The 26,198-nt window shown below is 39.3% G+C and overlaps 1 protein-coding gene across 1 annotated transcript in view; it reads left to right on the top strand.

The window, feature by feature from the left end:
* Positions 1–657: 657 nt before the first annotated feature.
* The window catches only part of GPR158 (G protein-coupled receptor 158), a 367,685-nt gene continuing 342,144 nt past the window's right edge, over positions 658–26,198 (top strand). The window contains exon 1 of the mRNA XM_070500965.1: positions 658–3,886. Coding sequence (XP_070357066.1) covers positions 2,985–3,886 — 902 coding nt within the window. The 5' untranslated portion in view covers positions 658–2,984. The remainder of the gene's footprint in view (positions 3,887–26,198) is intronic.

Below are 26,198 nucleotides of genomic sequence, written 5' to 3'. Positions count from 1 at the left end.
GCATTGGATTTTGAAGATTTAGTATAAACAAGGTAAAATATGTCAATAATATTTATATTGTTTACTTATTTAAATAATATTTGGGGCTAAATAAAATATATTATTAAAATTAATGTCACTTTTTAAACGTGCTACTGGAACATTTACGATTATACCTCTGGATCACATTTGTGCCTCATGTTATATTTCTATTGGACAGTGCTGCTCTAGACCCAAGTAGTTCACCCAGTTGTTTGGCAGTGTAGACTGAAGGCAATCCACTGAAGGGAATGCTAAAATTGCTAAAATCTCATAGGCTGCTCCTTCTTATTAGATGAAAGGTGAAGGGCTGGCACTCCCAGAGCGTGGTTCAGGTGCCATTTCAGTACTCCGTCAATGTTAAATCACGAAGTTCAGATGAGCTTGTGTCCCAAGACAGAAACTTTAAATGTCTTGCTAGCGGTCATATGTTTTGCTTAAAACAATTCTGGGACAAGATCTCAGGCCTTTCAGTTTTGCTGAGTCATTGAATTACTTACAGAAGGACCTACTAATAAAATTATATCTTCCTTTTTAAGCATCATAATAGAAAATTTTATAGAATTGTTAATAAGTTGTGTAGGTTTTCTACAAACATCAATTAATGAGGAAATTACACTTCAGTCATTAGATGATTAAAGAGTTGGGACATTATATTGTATACTCTGATAAATTAAACAAACAGAAACTGCTATTTTTGCCACATATGTTACAGTAGAGCATTAAACTGGGATGACCTTTATTTAGCAAAGGAGCATACTCTGCAAAATAAAATTTAAATAAATTTTAGCAGCATTTGAATGTGAACATGAAATCTACTTGTAAATAGGAATCTAATAATCATTCTTTGCATAGATATAAAAACTCATTTGGAGACCACGCACTGCAGTTTGGAAAACTGGTTGCTATGTTTTATTCCAAAAGCCTTAATCACTGACGTATCAGGCAAACTTCTCTTCTAAGTGAGGAGATGGATTTTTAAATAATTAGCTTCATCATCATGATCTTCTGGTTCATTCATTCACTTAGCAAATATTTAGTGAGAACCTACTGTGTGTCAGGCATTTCTGTGTGCTCTAGGTGCTCAAGATACTACAGTGATGAATGCAGGAAGTTTTTGCTCTTTGGAGCTTACATTACAATGTTTAGGTATTTTCTCAATGGGGAGAATGAAATGAAATGGTAAAGTAAATCTAAGCAGTGCTATCTTAGAATGTCAAGAATGACATCTTTGTAAGTTGGGAATTGAAATGAATTTGGGGTTTTCTCTTTGTGATTTTCTCGGCGAATTTGAAACTGGAGATGCATATGGAAAGTGGATGTGTATAAAGCACTATAGATCCAGTACTAATTAGTGTTTTCAGAATGTTAGAAGACACTCTTAAAGCTTCAAATAAAACAATTCGACTGTGTTAAGGGATTTCCCAATAATTTGGGGCACCTTGGCATACTTATTCAGCTCTTCTTTCTTCTGCTGGGATATCCCAAACTCTAGTTAACCAGGTGTCTTAGTTCTTATACCCATTAATTCTAGGAACTTCCAGTCAGAATGACTTCCTTTCTCCCTCAGACTCACTCATTCTCCTTCTCTCACATTTTGAGTCCTGCTCTTTGCACATGTTTTCTCCCTTCCGCATATCCATTTGCATACACTTTCACAGGTTCCCATTCATCCTGGCCCTCTTTCAAGCAGAGGTTCCTTAAATATGGCATTTTTTCTTAAAGCTCAGCCGGTAGATGTCTCCATTACTCCCTTATAGCTAAGACCTCGGCAAGTAGCTTTTAATCATTTCTTTAACCGACAACAAGGAGGAGGATTTGATAATTTGCCTAAAATGAGCAGATGCTCGGGAGGACACGTCTCCATCCTACGTCCCTCCCCTCTGATTTAAGTCAGAAACGAAAACTCCTTTCTAACTCTTTTCCAGGCAAAAGAAAAGGCTGCTTTAACTAAGCATGGAAGACGCCAACACCCTCCTCCTCAGTACGTCCAAGTTTCCTTCGCTCTGAGCCACAAACGCTCTGCTTCTCCCCTCATTCCCGCCCACCCCACCTCCACCCCGTCAGGTTTCCGAGTCATCAGGGAACGCGAGTGGGTGAAAGGACTCGTCTCTGCTGCATCCCGCGCCACCGCCTGCTCCTGCGCCTCCTCCGTGCTGCCTCGGGTTCAGCACTGGACAGCTCCCGCCCCAGCCCAACAAATGGCAGTCGGCTGATTGACAGAGAAGCCGACCAAACAGGGAACTCGATGACTTGAAGCAGCCCTACAAGGGTTTGGTTGCGGCCAAGCTGCCTCTTTAAACCGGCTTTCCTCCTGAGAGCAAGGAGAGGCAGGAGTGTGGTTTGTGGCCAAACCTAAAGGTTCCAATTAACTAGCTGCCTGGCCCTCCCGAATCCAGAGAGACAAACGTCTTAAAAGAAATCTTCGCTCTTTGGGACTCCCTCCTGCCCTGGCGGTGCGGGACTGTGCGCCCGCGCTCCGCGCCTCGGGGAGAAGCGAACGAGGAGGAGCCAGAGCCGGGAGGCGGGAACGACCTGCCACGGGTGAGATGATGGAGCAGCGTCTTCAGCGGCCGCGGCGGCAGCAGCAGCAGCAGCTCTTGAACACACCTCAATGAGAGCGGCGGTGGAAGCTGCTGAGCAGAAAGACGTAAGCGGGCTAACTATAGCCGCCGGGAGCGAGAGGGGATGTAACCTGTTCGGCTCAAGGCTGTGAGGTGCGTAATCTCGAGCCGACCCATTGTGGAACGGGTGCAGCCAGCGTTGCCACAGGTGATTCGATTTCCTGTGACGGTGGCTTAGCCAGCCGGGCCAATTTCGAAACATTCTTATTTTAAAGTCCTTTTGGACTGGGTGCCATCCGGAGAAAGGGAAGACTCCTAGTAAAAGTCTTAGTATTGACAAATTGACGACTGAAATTTAAAAAGTGATTCCTCCCGTTACCTCCTCTCCTCTCCGCGAGGCAGATGGGAGCCATGGCTTATCCGTTACTCTTCTGCCTCCTGCTCGCTCATCTGGGTTTGGGAGCTGTTGGCTCCAGCCGCGACCCTCCGGGACGTCCGGATTTCCCTCGAGAGAGGACCCTGAGGGCGAAGCAGCACGCCCAGCAGCCGGCTCGAGCCTCTGCCTCGGACCCCTCGGCTCCCTGGAGCCGCTCCACCGACGGCACCATCTTGGCGCAGAAACTCGCCGAGGAGGTGCCCATGGACGTGGCCTCCTACCTCTACACCGGGGACTCCCACCAGCTGAAGCGAGCCAACTGCTCCGGCCGCTACGAGTTGGCGGGCCTGCCGGGGAAGTCGCCAGCTCTAGCCAGCTCCCATCCCTCCTTGCACGGGGCGCTGGACACGCTGACACACGCCACCAACTTCCTCAACATGATGCTGCAGAGCAATAAGTCCCGGGAGCAGAACTTGCAGGACGACCTGGAGTGGTACCAGGCACTGGTGCGGAGCCTCCTGGAGGGCGAGCCCAGTATCTCCCGGGCGGCCATCACCTTCAGCACCGAGTCGCTGTCCGCGCCGGCCCCGCAGGTCTTCCTCCAGGCCACGCGCGAGGAGAGTCGCATCCTGCTCCAGGACCTGTCCTCCTCGGCACACCACCTGGCCAACGCCACGCTGGAGACCGAGTGGTTCCATGGTCTCCGGCGCAAGTGGAGGACCCACTTACACCGCCGCGGCTCAAATCAGGGGCCCCGGGGCCTGGGCCATAGCTGGAGGCGCAGAGACGGGCTTGGCGGGGACAAGAGCCATGTCAAGTGGTCTCCGCCTTACCTGGAGTGCGAGAATGGGAGTTACAAGCCCGGGTGGTTGGTCACTCTCTCCGCTGCTTTCTACGGTTTGCAGCCTAACCTGGTCCCGGAATTCAGGTAGGGAGGGAAAAAAGGCAAGAGCAAAGCCTTCCTTCCGGTTTCGCGGGTGGGTGCGCGCATGGGGGAGGAACACTTGGCTGTGACACTTACACCTCCCACCCTCACAACACAGACCCAGGCTGAGGGACACACCAGGCGGGCGCATGTGCTTAGGGACCAGAGGCGCCCAACGTTTGTCAGCTTCAGGCGCTCAGGGAAAGCCGTTTTCTCAGATCAGGTTCCCTGCAAGGGGCATGCGATGGGGGAGAAGTTGGTAAAGCTGAGAGAAACCTCTGATGCCCAACGCTTCTCTTCAACCCTCGGGAGAGCAGGGAGGGGACTTCCCTATCGGGGTGATGCGACAGAACCCGGCAAGCTCAGGGTGTGCCTGCCTGCTGCAGAGTGGTGAGCATCGGATGAGAGAGGAGAAAAGGGAGCGGAGGAAGTCAGAGTTCCTCGTTCCTGCCTCTGCCTGCTTCCTAAGTGTGTAGCTTTGGGCATCAGTCTGTTATTAGTCAGTTACCAGAGCGAGTAATTAAAACAGTGCAATCCCCTCGACAGTTCCGTCCCTTCAGCAGTGAGTCAGTCTCAGCAGCATAGCTGTCCCCAGCGTCCAGACTTCACAATTTAGTCATTGTGCTCCTCTACCCATCTCCCTCCACCCCCCAACGCCCCCTCCTTGGTCCCCTCTTTCTCCTGTTCTGTCAGGTGTACCTAAGGGTTCCCCAGCTCCTCCCCTACTCACACATTTTATAAACGAACCTGCTTGAGTGATCTGAGGCAGAGAGGGATTAGCTCCGACTGAATTCACTCAGGGAGCTCGGAGGAAACTTAGTAACTTCTGTATTTCCTGTCTCAAGGTGTAGCACTTGTGGGAAGATGAGAATTTGCAAATTAGCAGGTGGTAACTCCTGCCCTGGGCAGTGCCTGATCTTTGAGGTGAGGAACTTCTAGAAGTAGCCCTTAAGAGTGGATATGAGGAAGGAACAGAAGGAGAAGAGACCCCAAAGGGGGCTTGAGAGAGGGCCACACATTGACTGTGATCCTCCTCAATTCCCAGCATGGAAGGCTCTGGAAAGAAGGGCTTGGAGGTTGAGGTTGCTTCTGTACTTTTCAGGAACCTGGTGAAAACTTGTGTGTGTGTATTAATTATCTGTTTGGCACAACAAGGACAGGATGCCCACCTGGTGAAAGATACCAGGCCGAGTACTGTGTGGGCAAATGGGGGGAGTCAGAAAGCTTGTTTCTCTTGGCACTGTCATTTACTGCCAAATGACCTCAAGCAAGGTGCATAACCTCTCTGGGCCTCAGCTACTTACCTATCAAGTGAGGGAGTTGAACTAGATGGTCTCCAGGGAGCCATCCACTTATAAAATTCTGTAGGTTTTAATGCTGGCAACACTTGAGAAGGCAGAAATGAAAAACAACCCCCTTTCTCTGGTTCTGTATGACCATATTAAACGTGTGTGTGTGTGTGTGTGTGTGTGTGTGTGTGTGTTTCTATCTCTTTTAAAGATCTTGTAAACCAGAGTAACTCTTTCCTACTTTCAGGATAATCTCCTTCCCTCCCGATTCCTGCAGGCTCATTAGTAAGGGCTGAGCCCAGCTCTGAGTCTTTGCATGTTGTTTGCTCAGACGAAGAAAGATCAGCAGATGCCCGTCCCTGCCAGCAAATTGTCTGTGGATTTCAGATTAAACTTTTCAGGGAGTTAGGTCCCAGGATTGATCTATTTATCCATCCATCCATCTAACATTTATTTTATGTCAGGCTCTGTGCTAACTGCTTTGCAAGCATTATCTTGATTAATCCTCAAAACAACCCTATGAGTTAGGTTTTATTATTTTCCAGAAAAGGAACCTGAAGCACAGAGAGGGTAAGCTTCTTGCCTAAGATCACACAGTGGTTAAGTAGTAGAGCCAGGATTTGAGCTCATTTCATACTTTTAACCACTGTGCTGAATTCTTACAAAGGTGTTCTAGGAGTGCTGCATGTAATGTAGCTGCTGCATAAAAATATATGTATTTTCAAGGCTCAGACATGGGACTGAGGATGAGAACCATTCATTTTCAGAATTATTTCTCTTAAGACTCAGAAAGCATAGGTCACCTAAATGAACTCAGTGCCTTCTGCCAGGCAAGATGAAAAGGCTGAGGACACAAAGGGTCTGAGGTTGTGAGGGCTCACATGCCCCCTACCTATTTTTTGGACTGCATTCAGAAAATAGTTTGTTTCCTCTGGCTGAGTCTCTTCAAGTGCTTTCATAGTCATGGATGGTGTTCTTTAGCCAAGGCACGAAGCCAGGCCGTTTAGTGTCTGGCTCTCTACAAAAGCTGGCTCGTCCTGGCAGCATGCATGAAGAGCAGAATAAGTGCTCTCCTGTGAGTGCTTCTGCCCCACGTCCTATGCCCCTCAAATGCTGAATTGAGGATTCACACAGATGTTAATTATGGAAACTGGAAGAAATCTTAAAGAGATCAGATGGTTCCTCCTGTTGTTTCATAGAGAAAGAAACAGAAATAGAAAGGTGAAGTGGCTTGTCCAATATCCACATATCAAGTTTGTAGTAACAACAGAAATAGGATCCAGGCCTTCTGCGTCTGGTTCATACTGTGCTCGATTTGTATATACCTAACCTATTTCTGTGGCTCTCTGCACCTCTGCACACAATGTATGGTGGGGGACATGGTTTAGGCTTTATCATCTTTAAGGCCAAAAAAATTAGCCCATAGAACATAGCAGTTCATTTTTTGAAAAAGATTACATTATTTCACACATTTGAGATAATATTTAAGTGGACCTTTCCTGCCTCTTCCTACTTATAAAAGGCAAAGGTTTTTTGTTGTTGATGTTTTATCATCTAAGATGTACAGCCTAAAATTCTATACTATAGGCGAGTAATATTGTATGGGTCTGGTAACAGGGTAAACCTCAAACGAATTTTTGGGAAACCCTGTTTAGGAGCTCTAATCATGATTTTAAATATGTTTTGAACCTGTAGAGTGTTATTTGCAGAAAGTCTTATCTGTAATGAAAAATCCATTGACAATGATTTCTTTACGGAAGAGAAAAGGAGGAAAAACTTTGTAGTTAAAATTTTCATTTAAGATCAGTTAGTATTTCCCCAGGTCTTGCTTATAAGATTCATGCATTTAAATTATATGTTATTTTTAGAGAATATAAGTCCAAAACATGAAATTCAAAAGTAATATGGAAAACATGGTCAACTACTGTATTGTATTAATGTTTATCACTGTAAAACACCTCTCAGAATAAGTCTTATTCCCCTCTGTTTCTGAATGATACAAATATCTTAAATTTTCAAGCCTAGCATAAGACTCACATGGGAAGAGAAGTTTATTGCTCATTTCTTTCTTTTCAAAAATGACCTTAGTTGCTCTAACTCAATGTCTCTCTTTTTTTTTTCTGGGAAAGATTTGCCCTAAGCTAACATCTGTTGCCAATCTTCCCCTCTCCTTTTTTCCTCACTTCCAGAAGCTTCCGTACATAGTTGTATATTCTAGTTGTAAGTCCTTCTGGTTCTTCCATGTGAGCTGCCACCACAGCATGGCTTATGATGGACGAGTGCTGTAGTTCTGTGCCCAGGAACTGAACCAGGCCATCAGGGCTGGCCCTCGAGTCATTTTATATAGTCCTATAGTATAAAAATTTTAGTTCTCATCTTCCATCCTAGCAAAAAAAGCAAGAGTAATAATTTAAGGTATACCCTAAGTTATTTTTATCATATTACGTTTGTGATGTCTTTGTAGAGTTTTCCTTAAAGTTAAGTCCTTCGGTTTCGCATAGTAATTTTTCTTTGTGGAATTTAAAGTACTATGAAGTTGGATCTCATTTCGCTGAAATCATAGATACCTTCCTGGTGGTACTTGGAACCGTTCAATGCCTAGGATGGATATAAGGTATTCAAGTGTTTGTTTAATTTAGATTAAAGTGAAGGAAACTTTGGGAATTAATTCTTTCTTGATGAGCTGAAAGCGACATTGGGATTCATTTGGTTCCTTTCATCTTCTCATCTTACATTGGAGGAAGCAAGACTCAAAGGGCTAAAGGAATTTGCTAGAATAGCATAGCTCTCTTGTAGTAGGTTCACCTACTATTTGTCAGATGCTTATATATACCACTGCATTGAATTCTTAGTATTTGTAGGTATTTACAACTTCAGGAAAGTTGAGCAGCATGCCAAAGGTAACAAAGGTAGTAAATCAGGGACCCCAAATCTAACTGAGATCTATCCAGTTATGAGGCTTGTATTGTCTTTCTACTACCCTATGCTGCTGTCTCTTGATTACCAATTTCGTTTTCACCCTATTCGAAAATATAACATGGTATTGGCTTGAAATAATTAATATAGTTAGCCAAATAAGTTATATACACTTATTCTTTTTAGGCCAATCACACACTCAAGTATGTTGTGTAGTGAGAAGAGTATTAAACTTGAATCAGAACTTTGCCTCAAGTCCCAGTTTTTCTCTGTCTGGCTGTTATTACCTGTTTGGAAATCAGTTTCTGCACAATTAAAATGTGGTCATGGACTAGCTGACATCCAAATACCTTTATAACTCTTTGTTCTACGAGTTCTTAAGTGGCCTATCCAAATGATCAACAAGTAAGCTTTGGAAACAGGGCTGATACACATAAATGCAGTACCTTGTGGAAATGATATTGATGGGGGAGTAACATGCAGAGGAAGAGGAAACCAAGTAAATGTTAGACCTGGTGTTTGGTAAAAAAGGCAATAGGGCAATGAAGGAAAGATCACAATGGTGTGGAAAGCCCTTTTTGGAAACTAACGCAATGAAACTTGGTGTTACAGATGCACTGACTCCTGAGGGGTCACGTCACTCTCTCTCCTTCACACGCATATACCCACCCATCTCTATCAAAGATTCTGGCATAGACCTCTGCTTTCAACAAACGAGGACAATTCACATAGTATAAGAGAAATGACCACCTTACTCTAGGCCAAACATATCCTATGTCTCTCTTGTGGGCACTGGTAGTGGTGAAGAGGTTACCTATAGGAGCAGCACAGAGATGTTTACCTGGGTTATAGATCAAAGGGTTTTTAGATGAACTTCTGCTATTGAGGCTTTTGAGTCTCAATTACTTCATCTGTAAACTGTGAATAGTAAAGTGTACCTCCTTTGAGATTGTGAAAAGGCTAAATGAAGCACTGTCATCATACAGGAAGTTCAGGAAATATTTTATATTGTAGCTGCTGTCTTCCCGAATACTGTCCTCAGCTGAATATAAGCTTTCTTCATTTAGCTGTATTAAAGTCATGACATTTATAGTAATTTATAATTTATATAATGGTTTAGTTTCATTCTTAATTATTGTGAAGCCTTGTAATGATGGTGGATCATGGTGGAAATACTGGCCTTGGTGACAGCAGATGTTGGCAGCAGCCTAGATCGCATCTTTGATTTATGATATTACTGAAGGCAGCAATTCCTTTCTAATCCTCAGTTTCCTCATCTGTAAATTGAGGGGGCTGGACTAGGTGACCTGTAGGGTTCCTTAGAACCCTAGAAGTCTATGATTATACACGTAATTAAATGTGTCACTTTAATATTTGAAGTTTTATTTGATTATAATCCTGAAATAAGTTAATGTATGCTCATTTAAATGCTGATCATGTTCATATATGTTCAGTATTTCACTCTATCATGGTCATTTATTCACAGACTATTTAGAGAAAGCCCTCTTAATGTACATTGAGTTAAATCTATATACAATGGAAATGAGAACTCCATTTCAAAATAAGAAAAAGCGTGATCTGAGTTTCCAGATCTTGAAAGATCCCCTGAAATTCACTTAAAGTCAACAAGAAACTGTTTCACAGATTTCTAAACCAAGGGCCTCAATATACCTGCCTAATTTCCATCAAGATAATCAATGTTTAGGCATTCTGGAGCTCGTTACTTATTATTCTTTAAAGACAACTCATCTTCAATTTGCCTTGGTAGTTGGCTTTAAAATTTCAAAAAGAGCTATTTCTTGTGGTACAGCAGTGGCACACATTATCTTACCATTTTCTAGAATATCCATTCAGAAGCAGAAATGGGGTTTCAAAGACTGCTAAATAAATTACAAGAGGATATGCCTACCTTTTGGAGATGGAACTAGTGCTCTTAGTAGGCTGATTTCACAGTCTCAACTGCTGGTCCATTCTTTAGGGTTTTAAGGCTACCCTTTTCCACCATGCACTGTGTTTATGATTATATTGTAATATACTGGGATGCCAAGAAGTATATTGTTGATGTTATTTTGCACTTGGCTGGTACAGAAGCAATAGGGCCTGTTTGTTTTCTCTCTTCAGTTTTGGATTGGTGTTCACGGGGTTATTTAAGCAGAATTACTAAAACAGTACATTGGGATTTTGATAACTTTGGCAGCTTGATGGCCACTAGGTGCAAACAGGCAGTTCACTGGTACTGAGGCTATGCATGGGAAAGTTTGCAGCCAACAGTGTTTTTAAGTTCTTCTCCAGACAGCTATGGCATATGCACTGGTGGGGGGGCAGGGGGTTTGCTGGTCTTTTAATCTTATTTGCTTTTCAGATTTTAGTAAAAAACCATTTCTATGTGTAATTTCCATTTTGGCTAGGCATTTACTCATCCAACAAGTCTTCCTATAGGAAAAACTTGACCTATAAAAATACTTAGGTGAACAGGCTATGAAATACTTCTTCAGTTTAGGAAAGGATTAATTCTCTTGACTTAAAGTCTTTCTCAGACCCCCCTCCCTGCCTCCTCTTTTCTACAATGCCAAACCTAATAGAGGAACCATGACTGACTTTCTTTTTTATACCAAAGGATATTATAGTGCCGCAAAGGAATCACAGAATACATCTAGCTTTGTTACCTTCATTATAGGTAGAATGTATAGGCAACACAGATTAACTTAAATGTGATCTGACCCCAAGATCATTTTCCTCAAAAATCCTGTTACCTTTTGATTAAAGAAGGCAGTCTTTCTCACACAACTAATAGTTCTTATTAACTGAGATCCAGTTAATTTATATTCATTATAATATCTGTTGTAACTTTCCCCGTTTAAAAAGTATATCTAGACCAAGACAATGTAGGATTTAAAAAAGTCCTGTCCAGTTCGCCAAATCCCCAGTGCACCTATAACTTAAAAGGAACCTTAGAATTATATGAGATTTTGGTTTACTTCTTTAACCTAGTTTTCTCACCATTTCTGTGTTTTGTCCAATGTGTATGCCTTGCTACATTATTATGAAAGGAGTTTTATAGAATAACTTGACACATAGCTTTTATCTGAGAAAGAGGAAAAGGTATTATAGTATAGAATAATGTATTTTATCAATCCTAAAATGCACCTTTTCCACGTTTTGATGTCTCTCAAATTGAGATGTGTCTTATGATTGAGGGCATGTCATTTTCCATTAGGCATACATTTTCTTTTGGTGGAATGCAATGTAATAGTGCATCTTATAATCAATGGCATCTTATATTTGATGAACTATATTAGGAAATGGGAAAGTAAATTCCAAGATCTCTACAACTATAAAGATCTATTATCATCTATAAGTTATTAAGATGTAGCAAAATATGCATACATGGAAACATAAAATCTGGACCTTATTGCTGTATACAAATTAGATTGCTATCTGTCTTCATAATAATTTTGTTAAAAAGACAAGCTATACTGTGGCTGGCCCCGTGGCCAAGTGGTTAAGTTCGAGCACTCCGCTGCAGGCGGCCCAGTGTTTCGTTGGTTCGAATCCTGGGTGCGGACATGGCACTGCTCATCAAAGCACGCTGAGGCAGTGTCCCACATGCCACAACTAGAAGGACCCACAACGAAGAATATACAACTATGTACTGGCGAGCTTTGGGGAGAAAAAGGAAAAATATAAAATCTTGAAAAAAAGACAAGCTATACTAAAACATGTAATCACATTTTCTTTTTAATATATATGAAATATACAAAATATTAGGCCAGAAGATATGGAAACTTTTATATTCAGAATAGGTGAGGTAAGGATTATCAAAATATTTCCCACAGCATCTGGCAAGCATTTCACTCACACTGGGAAAATGCCTAGGAGGGTGAGAATAAACGACCACATATGGACTAAAAATAGGAGGGAATATTTCTCTTTCTAAATTGCTTAAAGGTTTCAGAGTGGAATAAAAACTTCGTGGTGTAGCCATGTAACTAGTTTTGGTTAATGAGATTTAAATGAAATTGTGGAAGTGAGTGTGTTTTCTTTCTCTTTTCTAGTCAGCTGTCTGGGATGGAATGAAGAGTCTGATTCTCCCCTTATTTGATGCCTCAGACCGCTGTGTAGAGCAAGGTTTATCAACCTCAGCACTACTGACGTTTGGGCCAGATAACCCTTTGTGAGGGGGCTATCTTGTTCAATGCAAGATGCTGAGCAGCACCCTTGGCCTCTATCCACTACATGCCAGTAGCAACCTCCCTACCGAGTGTGACCACCAAAAATGTCTACAAACATTGCAAATATCCCCTGGGGGGTAAAAACGCCTCTGGTTGACAGGTGCTAGTGTAGAGGGAACACATATAAATATGCTATTCTGGGGCTATCCTTATTTCAAGGGTTCTATATGTACATGTGTGTATGTATATATGTGTGTGTATGAGTTTGTCAGATACATTTCTATTTATTTATTTGTTTGTCTGGAACATAAGATCGTTGCATACATAGAACCTGACATGAGAACTGTCTAAAACTTTGATGGATCAATGGAATATTAATTTACATTTATATGTCATCAAGACTCAAAAAGAACATCTGGCCAACTTATTTGCAGAATCTGTTGCTAAGCATAGTTTTACTACTTATATATTTATTTTTTTTTAATTTTAATTTTAATTTTTTTTAAAGATTTTATTTTTTCCTTTTTCTCCCCAAAGCCCCGAGGTACATAGTTGTATATTCTTCGTTGTGGGTCCTTCTAGTTGTGGCATGTGGGACGCTGCCTCAGCGTGGTTTGATGAGCAGTCCATGTCCGTGCCCAGGATCCGAACCAACGAAACACTGGGCCGCCTGTAGCAGAGCGCGGGAACTTAACCACTCGGCCACGGGGCCAGCCCCACTCCTTATATATTTAAATGCTATATGTTTATGGTTTCCCATTAAAGGATGCATTTTAAAAAGAAAATATGTATATGTGTGTACATGGATGTCTAGGGGGACAGAGCGTGGACAGGGGGAAAAAGTAGTGAGTAGACAGGGGTGGGGACAGGGAACAAATGCAGATGAATGAGAAACAGTTAGCAATCTATCATGCTGTGGAATATTATTTCTCATGAAGCTCTGTTTATCACTTTCATAGTTCTGATGAAACTGAACTGTTTTTCCCCAGTAGATAGTGAGGAATCAAGTTCCTGAAGATTTAGCCATTATAAAGATAGGCTGACTGTGCTTGCATTTCAGAACTTGACTTCAGGAAGTCAAAGCTACTATCAGGCTAATGCAGAGCTTATCCCATTACGGGAATATTAATACCTTACAATATATAATTTTAAAAAGCTCTGTTTGCAATTTTGACTTTATTGATTCAACTAGAAGCTATTCAGAATTTGAACTTGTTATAAATGAAATTCCTGGAAGAAATAATTAAGATGATATATTACATAGACATTATTTAATGCTTTAATAAACTTACGTTTAAAGATGCAGTTATCAATATTACTAATGTCTAGAATCCTGTTAAGTCAGAGGAGATCTTCAAAAATAACAACGATGGAAAAGAATGTTTAGGCTCCACAGTGTAAATTACCTCAGCACCAACCGACGCCCGACTGTTTCTTCACCTGCTATCCATAAACGTGATATCTGTGAGCTGCAGTGACAAGGGGATGAGGAGCATGCTGTTGTACCCTGTTGATTATGGAGAAATTAGAGACAATGTTGTGCATGTTAAGAGATGAGTCCAAGGCTCATGAAAAGAAAGATGAAGATTATTATTTTTCTCGATAAGGCAAACTTTTGAGAAAGCTGTTTCACTGGTTTGTGGGAAGACTCTCATAATACGGTCCTCTGAAAGTTATTTAGCAATGTATTTGTCTTTCCACTTTTTTGAGAAAGAGGCAAATGACAACAATTGGGGCATTCTTTAAAGAAGCAGTGTTTCAGTAAGTATCTTGGGAAAGCTCTTTTTCAAAGAATTAGAATTTTAGAAGTAAAAAGGATTTTAGAGATCACGTAACCCCATTTGTTTTTACTTTTACAGGTGAGGAAACTGAGACCCAGGGAAGCAGTGAGCATCACTTCCACTAGCTCTGGCTGCAGGGAACTGGCAGTTTAACAATAGGTGCAAATAAAAAGACCCTGAGTCATCAAGTAAAGGTTAATTTATAGTCACTCTTTACTGATCCCAACCTGGCGGGGCATCAGACTCACCTGAAAAGCTTGCTAATACCTTCCTAGATCCTCCTCAGAAACCTGTGAATGAGAGAATGTGCGGACACGTTCAGAAGTCCCTATTACAAAGTCTTTATAATGCAGAAGCGCTGGTTCTTAAATACAAACTTGGGAAAAAGTAAACAGTATTTGATAAAGCTGAAACACATGTAATTCATTTTACAAGATTTTAAGAATAAAAATTAAAAATTATGCTTAGTGACTTCAGCTTTAGTCATCCAAAAAATCTGGCTGCAGGCCATTCTGGGGACCTGACACATTCCAGTGTTGTGAATGGCCCTGTCAGTAGGCGCAGAACAACTAGCAGGTTCTTTATGAAGGAAGGGAGACCACAGGAACCGAGCCTTGGAACGGTGAGCCGCTGAGCCACACGCTCTTTCTCCCTCACTTTATTTTGGGTTATTCTTTGTCTTCTCACCTTTAAAACAGGGGGCTGTCATGAGAGCAGCTGCTTATTATTTGTCTCTTTATGTAAATATCCCATTTCTCCAACAGTTCCACATGTCCTTCAAGTACAAGGACCACATTTGATGACTGCCCACATCCAGTGCTTCTTGAAAGTGCCTTGCATATTTCAGGGAGGCGGTATGGAAGTGTCTAGGAGGAACGGTTTGGGGATTATAAACCTAGATTTGAATCCACAGGCTTCTACTTTCACTTACTGTGTGCCATTTGGCAAGTTATTTAACTCTCTCTATGGCTCAATTTCCCTGTCTGCAAAGGGTGTAGAGTACCGCTCATGCTGTGAAGAGTAAACAATCTTATATATGTAAAGAACTCAGCATAATGTCTGGAATGTACTATTCTTTTTACAAAACATTACAGAGTATATAACATGTGTCTGGCTAGGGCTATAGATGCTGAGGATATAACAGTGAAAATGACAGACAAAAATTCCTGTGTTCATGGATGTTTTTGTGGAGGCAAGGGGGAGATAGATAATGAACAACCAAAATAAATGATTCTTGATAGAAACAAGAGTTATAAGGAAACAAATAGGATAGTGTGGTAAAGAATGGCTAAGAGGGAGGATGGGCTGCATTAAATAGGGGCGTCAGGAAAGACCTCTCTGAAATGGTGACCCTGAGTTAAGAAATGAAGGATGAGAAGGAGATACTCATGGACCAAACTGAGGTAATCATGTTCCAGATAGGAAATAGCAAGAACAAAGGCCATGAGACAGCAATGAGCTTCAACTGCTCTGAGAACAGAAAGTAAGTCAGTTTTGCTGGAACGTCGTAAGAAATGGGTTATGAGGTAGAAGATTAGAATAAGGTACGTAGCAGTACTCAATAAGTGGTTAAAATGTTGTGGCAATAAGGAAACATGTTAAATGCTTTAAAAATTTCTACCCCTATAGTAATATGTAAGTTGTGGATGTATTTTCATGTTTTCCCTTTGGATGGCTTTATTGAAGTGTTCTTGTTTTATTTTGGCTGCCTATTTCTCTTTTCTCCTTTCAGTCTTGGCCTTCCTGCCCATTTCCTCCCTTAGCTCTGGGAGCTTGGGTTTTCCAGTTTCTATGATGAGATTTCAGTCAAAGAATAAGCTATTTATAACTGCTCCATTCTTGAATGTGAATGAATAAATTGGAATATTTGAGAAGCCAGTGAGGTAAAGATAGAAAATCCAGAATTTCTTGCAAAAGATCAGATGGGTGCTTTTCTTGCTCTCTGGCTTAAACCTATAAAGTGAAACCCTTTCCAGACACACATAGCAGGACAATAAGGGGAGAGACAGAGCAGGTTAACTCGTGGGCAAAGCATTTTTCTTCTCACCAGCATGCCTGGGACGACACCCTGCAGGTCCCTGACCTCTCTCAAGCTGGTGGCTGCCAGGTCTTGTCATTTGGCACTTCCTGACACATACTTTGTTGCCTTTTATGATGAGGTCTAAGATGCTGAGGTCCAGGGCTGCCGAAAAACTGCCAGGAAGAGGCACAAGGCACAGAAATGAGACTGGAAGAGGCAGAAGGGAGACCCTGAACATTTGGACATGAATTTGGAGGAGGGAAGACTTTGCCCGACAGGAAAGGAAGTATAGGCAGGAGTGTATTTCTAAGGAAGGGTATTAACAATGGAAAAATTGGGATTTGGTTTTTAGGAAATGAAATCATCACCGTTAGCTTCTCCAATATGACAAATGTGGAATTTAGCTTCTTTATATTTCATTTTTTCCTTCCCTTACTCTACTATTTTATTAATTATATTTTTAATTTTTCTATTGGTTACCTTGAGTTTTGCATCTATAAATTTTAAATAGTATCTTCTATTCTTTATTTTTCTACCTTCCTACTTCTGTTTCCCATTCCAATACTTTTAGATAATTAAATATGGTAACAGTTATATTCTGTCACTACAGAAAAAAAACCCAAAACTTCTGTGCTTTGTTCATCAGTTGCCTCTAAGAACTGAAACTTCAATAACTGAATCTGTGCCATTTTCAGGAAGTTCCAAATTTCAAGGTCCAAGGATTATCTTTTCAGATCAGTTGTTCAAAGCCATCCTACCTTTAGTGTGTGCGTGTCTGCATTGAGACTTTTCATTTATTTTCCCCCTTGGAGTTGCTAATTGCCTTTCTTTTTCATTTTAAAGAAACAAAAAGGAACCACATGTTTTACTTACATTTAAGATCATCCAACTTCTTAACAAATCATTCTATTGGTTAAAGAAAATTCACATTTTTGTGGAAGACATCCTTCTTGGAGTCCCATCATTTGTACAAGTTGCTTTAGATCTTCTGCAGAATAACTATCATAGAAATCTTCCAAATTATTAAAATTTTGCATCCAATTGTGTGTTGGATGCTGGTCCTCTTATTTCTAGAATGCTGCTTTTTTCCTCCACCCCCTGGAACACAATTTCAAATACTTTTTCAGAAGAGATCTGTGGGAGGCAAAATTTCTAAGTCTTCCCATGTCTGAAAACGTCTATGTCTTCATGCATGATTGATTGATTGTCAGAATACAGAATTATAGGTTCAAAGTCATTTTGTCCTCAGAATTTTAAAGACATTGCTATATTGTTTTTAGCATTCATAGTTGCTGGGGAAAATCTGATGTTAACCTGATTTATTATACCTTTGTAGGTAATCTTTTCTTTTCTCCTCATGGAAACTTTTAAGATTTTTTCCTTTTTCCTTGGGGTTCTGAATATTCATGGCGATGTGCTTAGATGTGGTTCTTTTCATTCATCAACCTCACCACTTAGTTGGCCCTTTTGGACTTTTCCACTGAGAAATTTTCTTTTATGACTGTTTAAAATTATTTTCTCCTATCCATTTTCTCTTTCTTGAACTTCTACAGTAAGGTATTCAACTTTCTGGACTGATCTCTATATTTAACTTTTCTCTCATTTCCTATCTCTTTTTCTTTCTACTTTACTTTTTAGGGGATTTTCTATTTTTTTCTTCCTTTTTAAAAATTAAATTAGTTTTCATTTGGTAATCTCTTTTAATTTCCACAAGCTCTTTCTTGCTCTCAGATTCTTTTTTCCATAATTTTATGTTCATTTTCTTAAATTTGACAAGATTAATTAAAATATCTTTTAACTTCTCCTCTGTGCCCTGAATTCTTGCTGTTTCTTCCAGGCTCAGTTATTTTGCTTGTTCATACCGGTTCTTCTCCTTTATGCGACCAGTTCTCCTTAAACGTGATCCTTGGTTACTTATTTTAGGATGAAGGGCTAGATTAATTCATATAGCTAGATGGCATGAATTCTTTGCGACAGGTGTGTAGGCCTAGTTCCTCACTAGACCTCTCTGCTGACTGTCAGGCTTCACTCACATTAGGATGCCTGAGAAGAAAGTTGGCAGTCTCTGGCTCCCCCTAGACCTTTACTCCAGTAGAACTAATAACCATTCTAGAAGTTTCAGCTCTTCCCAGGCATTTCTTTCCATCCCTTTACAGAACAGTTCTTGGTTTTTAGCTTGGGAATAAATGTCATCGCTGCACACAAGGGAGAGGATGTGCCGACTTGTGTAACTGTTTAGAAGGAAGTCCTTCAATTCATCACCTTGATGCCTGCCACGTTTTCCACTTCCACTCTTGATACCAATTGACGTTGACCTTAAAATCTTTCTGGAAACTCTGCTGGAAGAGCAGTTTCCACCTCTGTTCCAGCCTTCTCCTGAGCAGGTTTTGGGCTTAGCTGCCACCACTCTGGCCTATCATCAGTATGATCCCAGAGAACTGTGTCAAATTTCTGGTCAGCTACTTCTCATTCCCTCTTGTATTTATTTACTGCCATTACAGTTGGATGTGAGCGACAAGGTAGAGAAACATATGCTCAATTCAGCAACTTAAACAAGAACTCGAACTTAGGTCTTCTGACGAGTCTTCTTGCCCTTATACCTAGGATATGGACATTATATTCAGCTCTTTTACTTATTAGCTGTGTGTCCTTAGGCAAGCCATTTCACCTCTGTGTCTCAAATTTCTTTATTATTTAGGGAGAATAATACTGACCACATATAGTTGCAATATAAATTGGGGGGAGTATCAGTCACATGCAGCTTCAGTGAGGATGTTTTAAAGGTGTCTAGCATAATGTCTTGACACATAATGACCACACAATAAATGATAACTTAAAATACAGGGTTCAATGCGTACAAGTAAACTCTTCATTCAGTTTGCATCTTGGGCATCTAACCAAAGCTCCTTATTTTAAATTCTAATGGGAACATTTTTTATTTACTTTATGGTCTTATTTACTGTTATTATTTTTGGATCATAAGTGTCCATTGGCACAAACTACGTATCTTTCTCTGAAAAATTACTATGAACAGCTTTGTTTTTATTGTTTAATATATTGAGGTCTAGAGAAAACAACATTTAGAATCAAAAAATGGTGCAGATTATCAATTGGGTAATTTAACTTGAAGAGCTACATAAATAAGAGCCAACAGAAAAAAAAGAACTTTAATAATTTAAGAAATTATTAACAAAAAGGATATTTTCACTTAGAAATTGTAGGCAACCACTAGCATAAATGGCGTATTTAGTTAAATCACTAGGAAACTCAAGATATGGCTTCATTATTATATATTTTAAAGACAGATTACAGTGTTCATATTAGACATTTATTTTCTCTGACAGAATATACTTTGTTCTTATTTTTTCTTCCCTAGCAATTAAAAAAATATGACTTTGGACATATTATATAACTTCTCTGAATCTTATTTTCCTGATCTATAAAATAAGAAAAGTACTTCCTCTTTTATAGGATTGTTATTTGAATAAAATTAGTGAATGGAGGTGATAATATAGGTGATCTCTGTTCTGGGTTTCCTGACACGGGATTGTCCCACCCGATTCAGAAATGGTCACAATTCAAAGAAGTGACATAAGGAACATGTGGATGTGTTGGATAAAATAAATTGTCCTCTTATTATTTAAAAATGAGAGAAAATGCAGCTCAAAATTATTTCAGTGAAAGAAAACCACAAAAATGAGACATTAGTCAGCTACCTCTGCAAAAGCAAGAGCCTCAACATATATTTTTCAGGGGAACAATCAGCTATTATCAAACTTTAAACCCTAGTGATTTTAAGAGATGTGCTGCACTTTAAAAAAGTATGTCTCAGGAGGCCCACGGTACAAAGATCGTATTTGCGGAAAAACATACCCTTCCTGATTGAGCTTACCTCATTTTATATTTACTGGTTCTCTTTTTATCAAACTTGAGTTATATTTTCCACATAAAAATGTACAGACCTTCCCAAGGAAGGTGTGACCTGATTGCCAAAAAGACTTCCAAGAACAAGAAGCCAGACAGATGGAAGACTGTCGTTTGTCACTATGTAAAGTTTTGGCAAGCTTCTCTGGACATGTCTGCTGCAAAGCAGTGTAGGGGAGGAGAGCATTTTCTTGCTTTAAGACAGACTGTTGTCAGATTCTTCTAGCTGTTCTAGAGGGGATCAGACTGTGTTCTTGATTCTCTTGTACTTGTTGTAGTCATGGGCTTGAGCTAAACAATAGCGATGCTGAATGTTTTTGTGGGCAATGTTTCCTGAGCATGAGAGGCCCCAGGTGAGGAAGTTACCCAGAGATGACTTAAGTCACTGAAATATGAATCTAGAATCTTCTACAGTTAGACGGTAACAGAAAGGAAACTGTTCTCCCACCCTTTAAGAAAATTCTTTTCTCTTTTCCTTGGTCCCAACCCATTTGCAACCAACCTGTGAAGTGTGCTCTTCTGTTCATACTCTGTGTGCAAAGAATTTTAGTTAAATATTGTTATATATCTCATTATTTGGCTTATTGTTATTCACACAACTCCGTTCAAAAAAATCTCTTCATGTTGCTATATATACAACCTGTCCATTCCCCACCACTACACAGTACCCTACAGAACCTGTCCAGTCCCAGGGATGGGCACCCAGGTTGTCTTTAATTCCTTGCCATTACAATAACTCTGCGGTAAGTTTAGATGCCCCTTTATGAGTGAGAATTTCTCTGAAAGATAAACCCCAAAGTAGGATTTCGGGGTCACAGGGAGGGGTAAATGTAATTTTACGAAACACTGCAAGATTGCTCTCTGGACAGTCTGCATCAGTGTACACACACACCAGCAGGACGTAAGGGCTCCTATCGCCCCACATTCCTGCCAACACTTGGCATTATACAGCTAATTTTTCGCCAGTTTAATAAATGTAAAGTGATATCTCACTATTGTTTTAAGTTGCATTTCTCTGATTACCAATGAGCTTGAGCATTTCTCCACGTGCTTCTAAGCCTTAAATTGGGTTTACTTTTCTATAAACTGCTTGTTTATATCCTTTGCCCATTTTCTATTATGATTCCTACATTTTTATTGTATTGCAAGAGACCTTGCAATATTCTAGATATTAGTTCCTTGTCAACTTTAAACATTGCAATATCACATAATCTGTCATCTTTCAGTTAACTTTGTCCATAATCTTTTCCCTTGAACAGAATTTTAAAAAATTTCTGATGTTACTTAATCAAAATATTGCCTTACAGTTTATGCTTTTGGGTTTCATTTAAGAAGACTTTCAATACCTTGTCACAAAAATATTCCTTATGTTATCAACTACTAACTTCGGAGTTTCTGCTTTCACAGTCAAGTCTTTAACATCTGGAGTTCACCTTTGTACATGGTATTGGGTAGGGATCCAGTTATTATTTTCATCCATCTAGTGAGCCAGGTTCCCAACACTATCATCCTTTCTCATACGTAAGTTCCCTACATGCATATGTATGTCTGTGAGCTCTCTATTTTGTTTCACTGCTTCCCATGTCTGTTTTCCTGTCAATACTATTATGTTTTATTGCCATGGTTGGGTAGTATGTCTTAATATTTGCTTGGGCAAGGCCTACCTCTTTTCCTTTTTTTACAGTGGACTTTTACAATTCTACTTAAAGTAAGCTAAAAAGTTTTTCAAAAATCCATATAGACTTTTGATTGGTTCCACATTACATTTTAGCTCCCTTTGATGAGAATTGACATTTTTAATAGAGTAAATTATTCCCTCTCAGAACACGGGATGTTTCTCTATTTCTTCAGATCATCTATTTTGTCTTTCATTAGTTTCAAAATTTCTCCATAGAGGTTTTGTGCATTTTTTTCTTAAGATTGGCACCTGAGCTAAACAACTGTTGCCAATCTTCCTTTATTTTTCTTCTTTTTCTCCCCAAAGCTGCCCAGTACATAGTTGTGTACTCTAGTTGTGAGTGCCTCTGGTTGTGCTGTGAGGGACGCCACCTCACCCTGGTCTGATGAGTGGTGCCATGTCCGCGCCCAGGATTCAAACCAGCAAAACCCTGGGCTGCTGAAGAGGAGCACACGAACTTAACCACTCAGCCATGGGGCCAGCCCCTGTGCATTCTTGATTAAGTTAACTACCAGAGAATTTATGGGTTCTGTTGCTATTTTAAAGGCATCTTTTTATTTGTAATTTTTTCTTGGAGATTGCTAGTGGAGAGAAATGCTACTGATTTTTGTACATTGATCTAGTACCCATCAGCCTTGCTGAACTTTCTTATTGTTCTCATATTTGTTGATTTTATTGCTAGATAAATGATTATATCGTCTACAAATATTGACAGTTTAATCTCTTCTCTTCTGATCTTTACATCTCATTTCTTTTTTTTTCTTATAGATTTAGTCAGGACTTTTAGTGCTACATTAAACCGTTTCAGTGTTAGTAAGCATTCTCATCCTAAGGGGAAAATCTTAAAGGAAACGTTTCTCCTTTAAGTATAATGCTGACAGACGCTAACTTTACCAAGTTAAGAAAAGTTTCCTTCTTTTTCTAGTTTGCCATTAAAAAATAAATTAGGTGTTGGAACTCTGTAAAATGCCTTTTTACAGTGATTAAAATAACCATACAATTTTTCTCACTTTTTTCTATTAATGCTGTGAATTTCATTAATATATTTTCTGATGTTAAAACATCCTTTCAATCCTGAAATATAGTCCAGTGGATCATGATGTATTTAATTATTTTAATATATGTTAACATTGTTTAGCTAATATTTTGTTAGGATTCTTGGATCTATATGGATAATTAAAATGGGACATTTCTTTTTGTATTGTCCTCATGTGGTTTGGAATCAAAATCACATAAATTGAATTGGCTAGTCTCTGTTCTTTTTCGGTTTTGAAAACTGGTAGAAATACAGGAACTAAATTTTCACTAAAAGTTTGGCAGCACTTATGTACAAAACCAGGTAGGCCTGAAGCTTTTCTAGGAAGTGAATGATTTAAATTTTTTATGCTTATTGTCCTCTTCAAGTTTTCTGTTTCCTCTTGGGACAAATTTGGCATTTTATATTTTTTATCAATTTATCCTTTTCCTGTAGGTTTTAAAAGTTTGTTAGAAAATAATCATAATACTGTTTTTAAACATTCCTTTGTATCTTTTCATTCTGTGTATTGTTTATTTGCAAATTTTCTGTTTATTTGCATATTTTCTCTTTAATTCTTGAGGTCTCCCTTATGTATTTTTTCAAAGAACTAGTTTTTTTACAATTAAAAAGTTTTTAACTAATTTGAAATAATTTTAGACTTTCAGATGATTAGCAAAGACAGTACAGAAAATTCCCATATGCCCTTCACCTAGCTTCTTGTAACTTAACATCTTACATAACCATTGTGAAATTATCAAAACTAAGAAACTAATATTAGTACTACACTACTAACTAAACTACAGATTTTATTCAGATTTCCTCAGTTTTTCCATTAATGTCCTATTTTTCTTCCAGAATCCAAAACAGGGGACATATGTTATAGGCTGAATTTTGTTTCCTCAAAATTCATATATTTAAGTCCTAACACCCAGTATGTTAGAATATGGACTGTTTTTGGAGACAGGATCTTTGAAGAGGTAATTAAGTTAAAATGAGGTCATTAGGGTGAGGCCTACCAATATGAGTGGTGTCCTTCTAAGAAGAAGTTAGGAACAGACACACACAAAAGGAAGACCTTTATGAATACACAGGAAGAAGATGGCCATCTGCAAGCCAAGGAGAAAGGCCACAGAAGAAACCAATATTACTGACACCCTGATCTCAAACTTCTAACCTCCAGAAACATGAGAAAATTCATTTTTGTTATTTAAACCACCCAGTCTGTGGTATTTTGTTATGGTAGCTCGAACAAACCAGTAGTCATGTGTTACATAATTAAGTTTCAGTCAACCACAAACCGTAGATATGCCAGTATATAAGATTAGTATCATATAACCTAGGTGTGTAGTAGGCTATACAATCCAGGTTTGTGTAAGTATACTCTGTGATGTTCAAACAATGAGGAAATCACCTAATGATGCATTTAGTAGAATGTATCCCCATCGTTAAGTGACACATGACCGTATACCCTTTGGTTGTCACGTTTCCTCAGTCTCCTCCACACTGTGATAGTTTCTCAGTCTTTCCTCGTCTTTCAGAGATATTCTCTTATGTTACCAACTATTGGTTAACACTTTTAAACAGTACTGGTCAAGTATTTTGTTCAATGTCCCTCGTTTTGGTTTTGTCTGATAGTTTCTCATGATTAGACTGAGGTTATGGACTTTGGGGAAGAATACAACAGAGGGCACCTGCCCTTCTCATTGCATCATATCACAGAGTACAAAGTACCAACATTTTATTACTGGTGATGTTAACTTTGATCACTTAGTTGATGGGGTGTTTGCCAGGTTTCTCTAAAGGTACTATTTTTCTCTTTCCATACTTTATTCTAAGTGAGTCACTAAGTTAAGTCCACACTCAAGGGGAGGTAAAGTAACTTCCTGTTCCTAGAGGGAGGAGTATCAAAGAATTTTGGACATATGTTAAAACCAGTAATGAATAAAATTTTGGGGGAGATACTTTGAGGTTATTCAAATATCCTGTTTCTTCTTAAATTGCTTTCCACTAATTTTAGGATTTATCAGCAAGTCTTGCCCACAACAACTGTTAATGTGGGGTTCGGATGATGATTCTCTATTTCTGATTCCTTCTAAATTTATGCGTTGAAATTTTTCTGTAACAACGAGTTGTTCCTTCTTCCCACTTATTTAATCATTTATTTATAGGTGTATGGACCTATGGATATTTAACTTTGGGGTTGAATCCAATATTATCATTATTTATTTTGTTGCTCAAATTTCTCTAACTTTGGCAATTGGGAACTCTCTTAAGTTGGCTTGTGTATCCTTCTGACATGCCCTTGTCCTTATTTTCTGAAGATGATGCTTTAGGAGTATCTTGTATTTTCCCTGCCCTGGGCCTAGGATCAGTCATTTCTCTAAGGAACCCTTCTTTATTCTACTAGTGAATGGCTATTTAGAAACCAAGAAATGGGTGCTGGGGTGATGGCAAAGAACAAATTTTTGGTTTTGTTTTTTTCCTCCATTGTGTTGTTCTTCTTCACTTCACTGACTTCTGCTTCTATCTTTGCTATCCATTCATTCTGAATCTTTGTATTTTCTCTGGTGCTTCTTCACTTCCACTTTCTTGAATTAAATAATTAGGTTTATAAAAATAGTTTCTTGTTTTCTGATAAACGTACAGTATTTAAAAAAACAAATTTCCGGATTTTATCTATGTTCTACAAATTTTTTTACTTGTAGTGTTTTCACTGTCATTCAATTCTAAGCAGTAACTTCCTTTTCAGCCTAACAGTTACTTAGGAATTTGTTTTTATTTCCCAAGCATATGAGATATACTTAAGTTATCCTTTCAAGAAACTTAATTTATAATTTAATGCATTATGACTAAAGGACATAGTGTGTATGATACTGATCCTTTGGAATTCCAGGTTCCCTTTGAAATATAATCTCTGGTTTATTTTTGAGAAATATTTGGTTAATATTCTGTGCATGTTAAAACAGAAAGTGAATTATCTGCCATGTGAAGAGCTCTATATACGCCTAATAACTTAAGTCTACTAATTACAATGTTTAGATAGAGCTAACATTGCTTCCTTTTGTATGATCTATCAGTTTCTCAGAGAGAAATGTCAAAGTTTCCAACTACAATTGTTGAAGTATTTATCTCTCTTTATGTCACTTGTTGATAAATATACACACACACATGTGCGCTTAGGTGTTCTTGATGCCATATCTTCTTGATCCACTGTTCCTTTTCCCAATATACTACATCTATATTAGTTGGATGTTTCAGTTAGCTATTTCTGCTTTACAAATTACTGCAAAACCTAGGGGAATAAAACAAACATTTTATTTTTCTCACAATTTTGTGGGCACAAATTTGGGGAGAGTTTGGCTGGGCACTTTGTTTCTGATGTATGTAGTATCAGCTGAGGTGGCTGGATCCAGAGGATCCAGTTCTAAGATGGCTTCTTCATTCATATATCTGCCAACTGGGCTGAGATATTTAGAATAGCTGGGGGATGTACGAGCACTGCTTGGTAAACTCTCTT

The sequence above is a fragment of the Equus asinus genome, chromosome 29 (genome assembly GCF_041296235.1).
Source record: "Equus asinus isolate D_3611 breed Donkey chromosome 29, EquAss-T2T_v2, whole genome shotgun sequence".
NCBI classification, from domain to species: Eukaryota; Metazoa; Chordata; class Mammalia; order Perissodactyla; family Equidae; genus Equus; species Equus asinus.
Note: the sequence above shows the minus strand (reverse complement) of the source record. Positions and strands in the feature narration are given on the sequence as shown.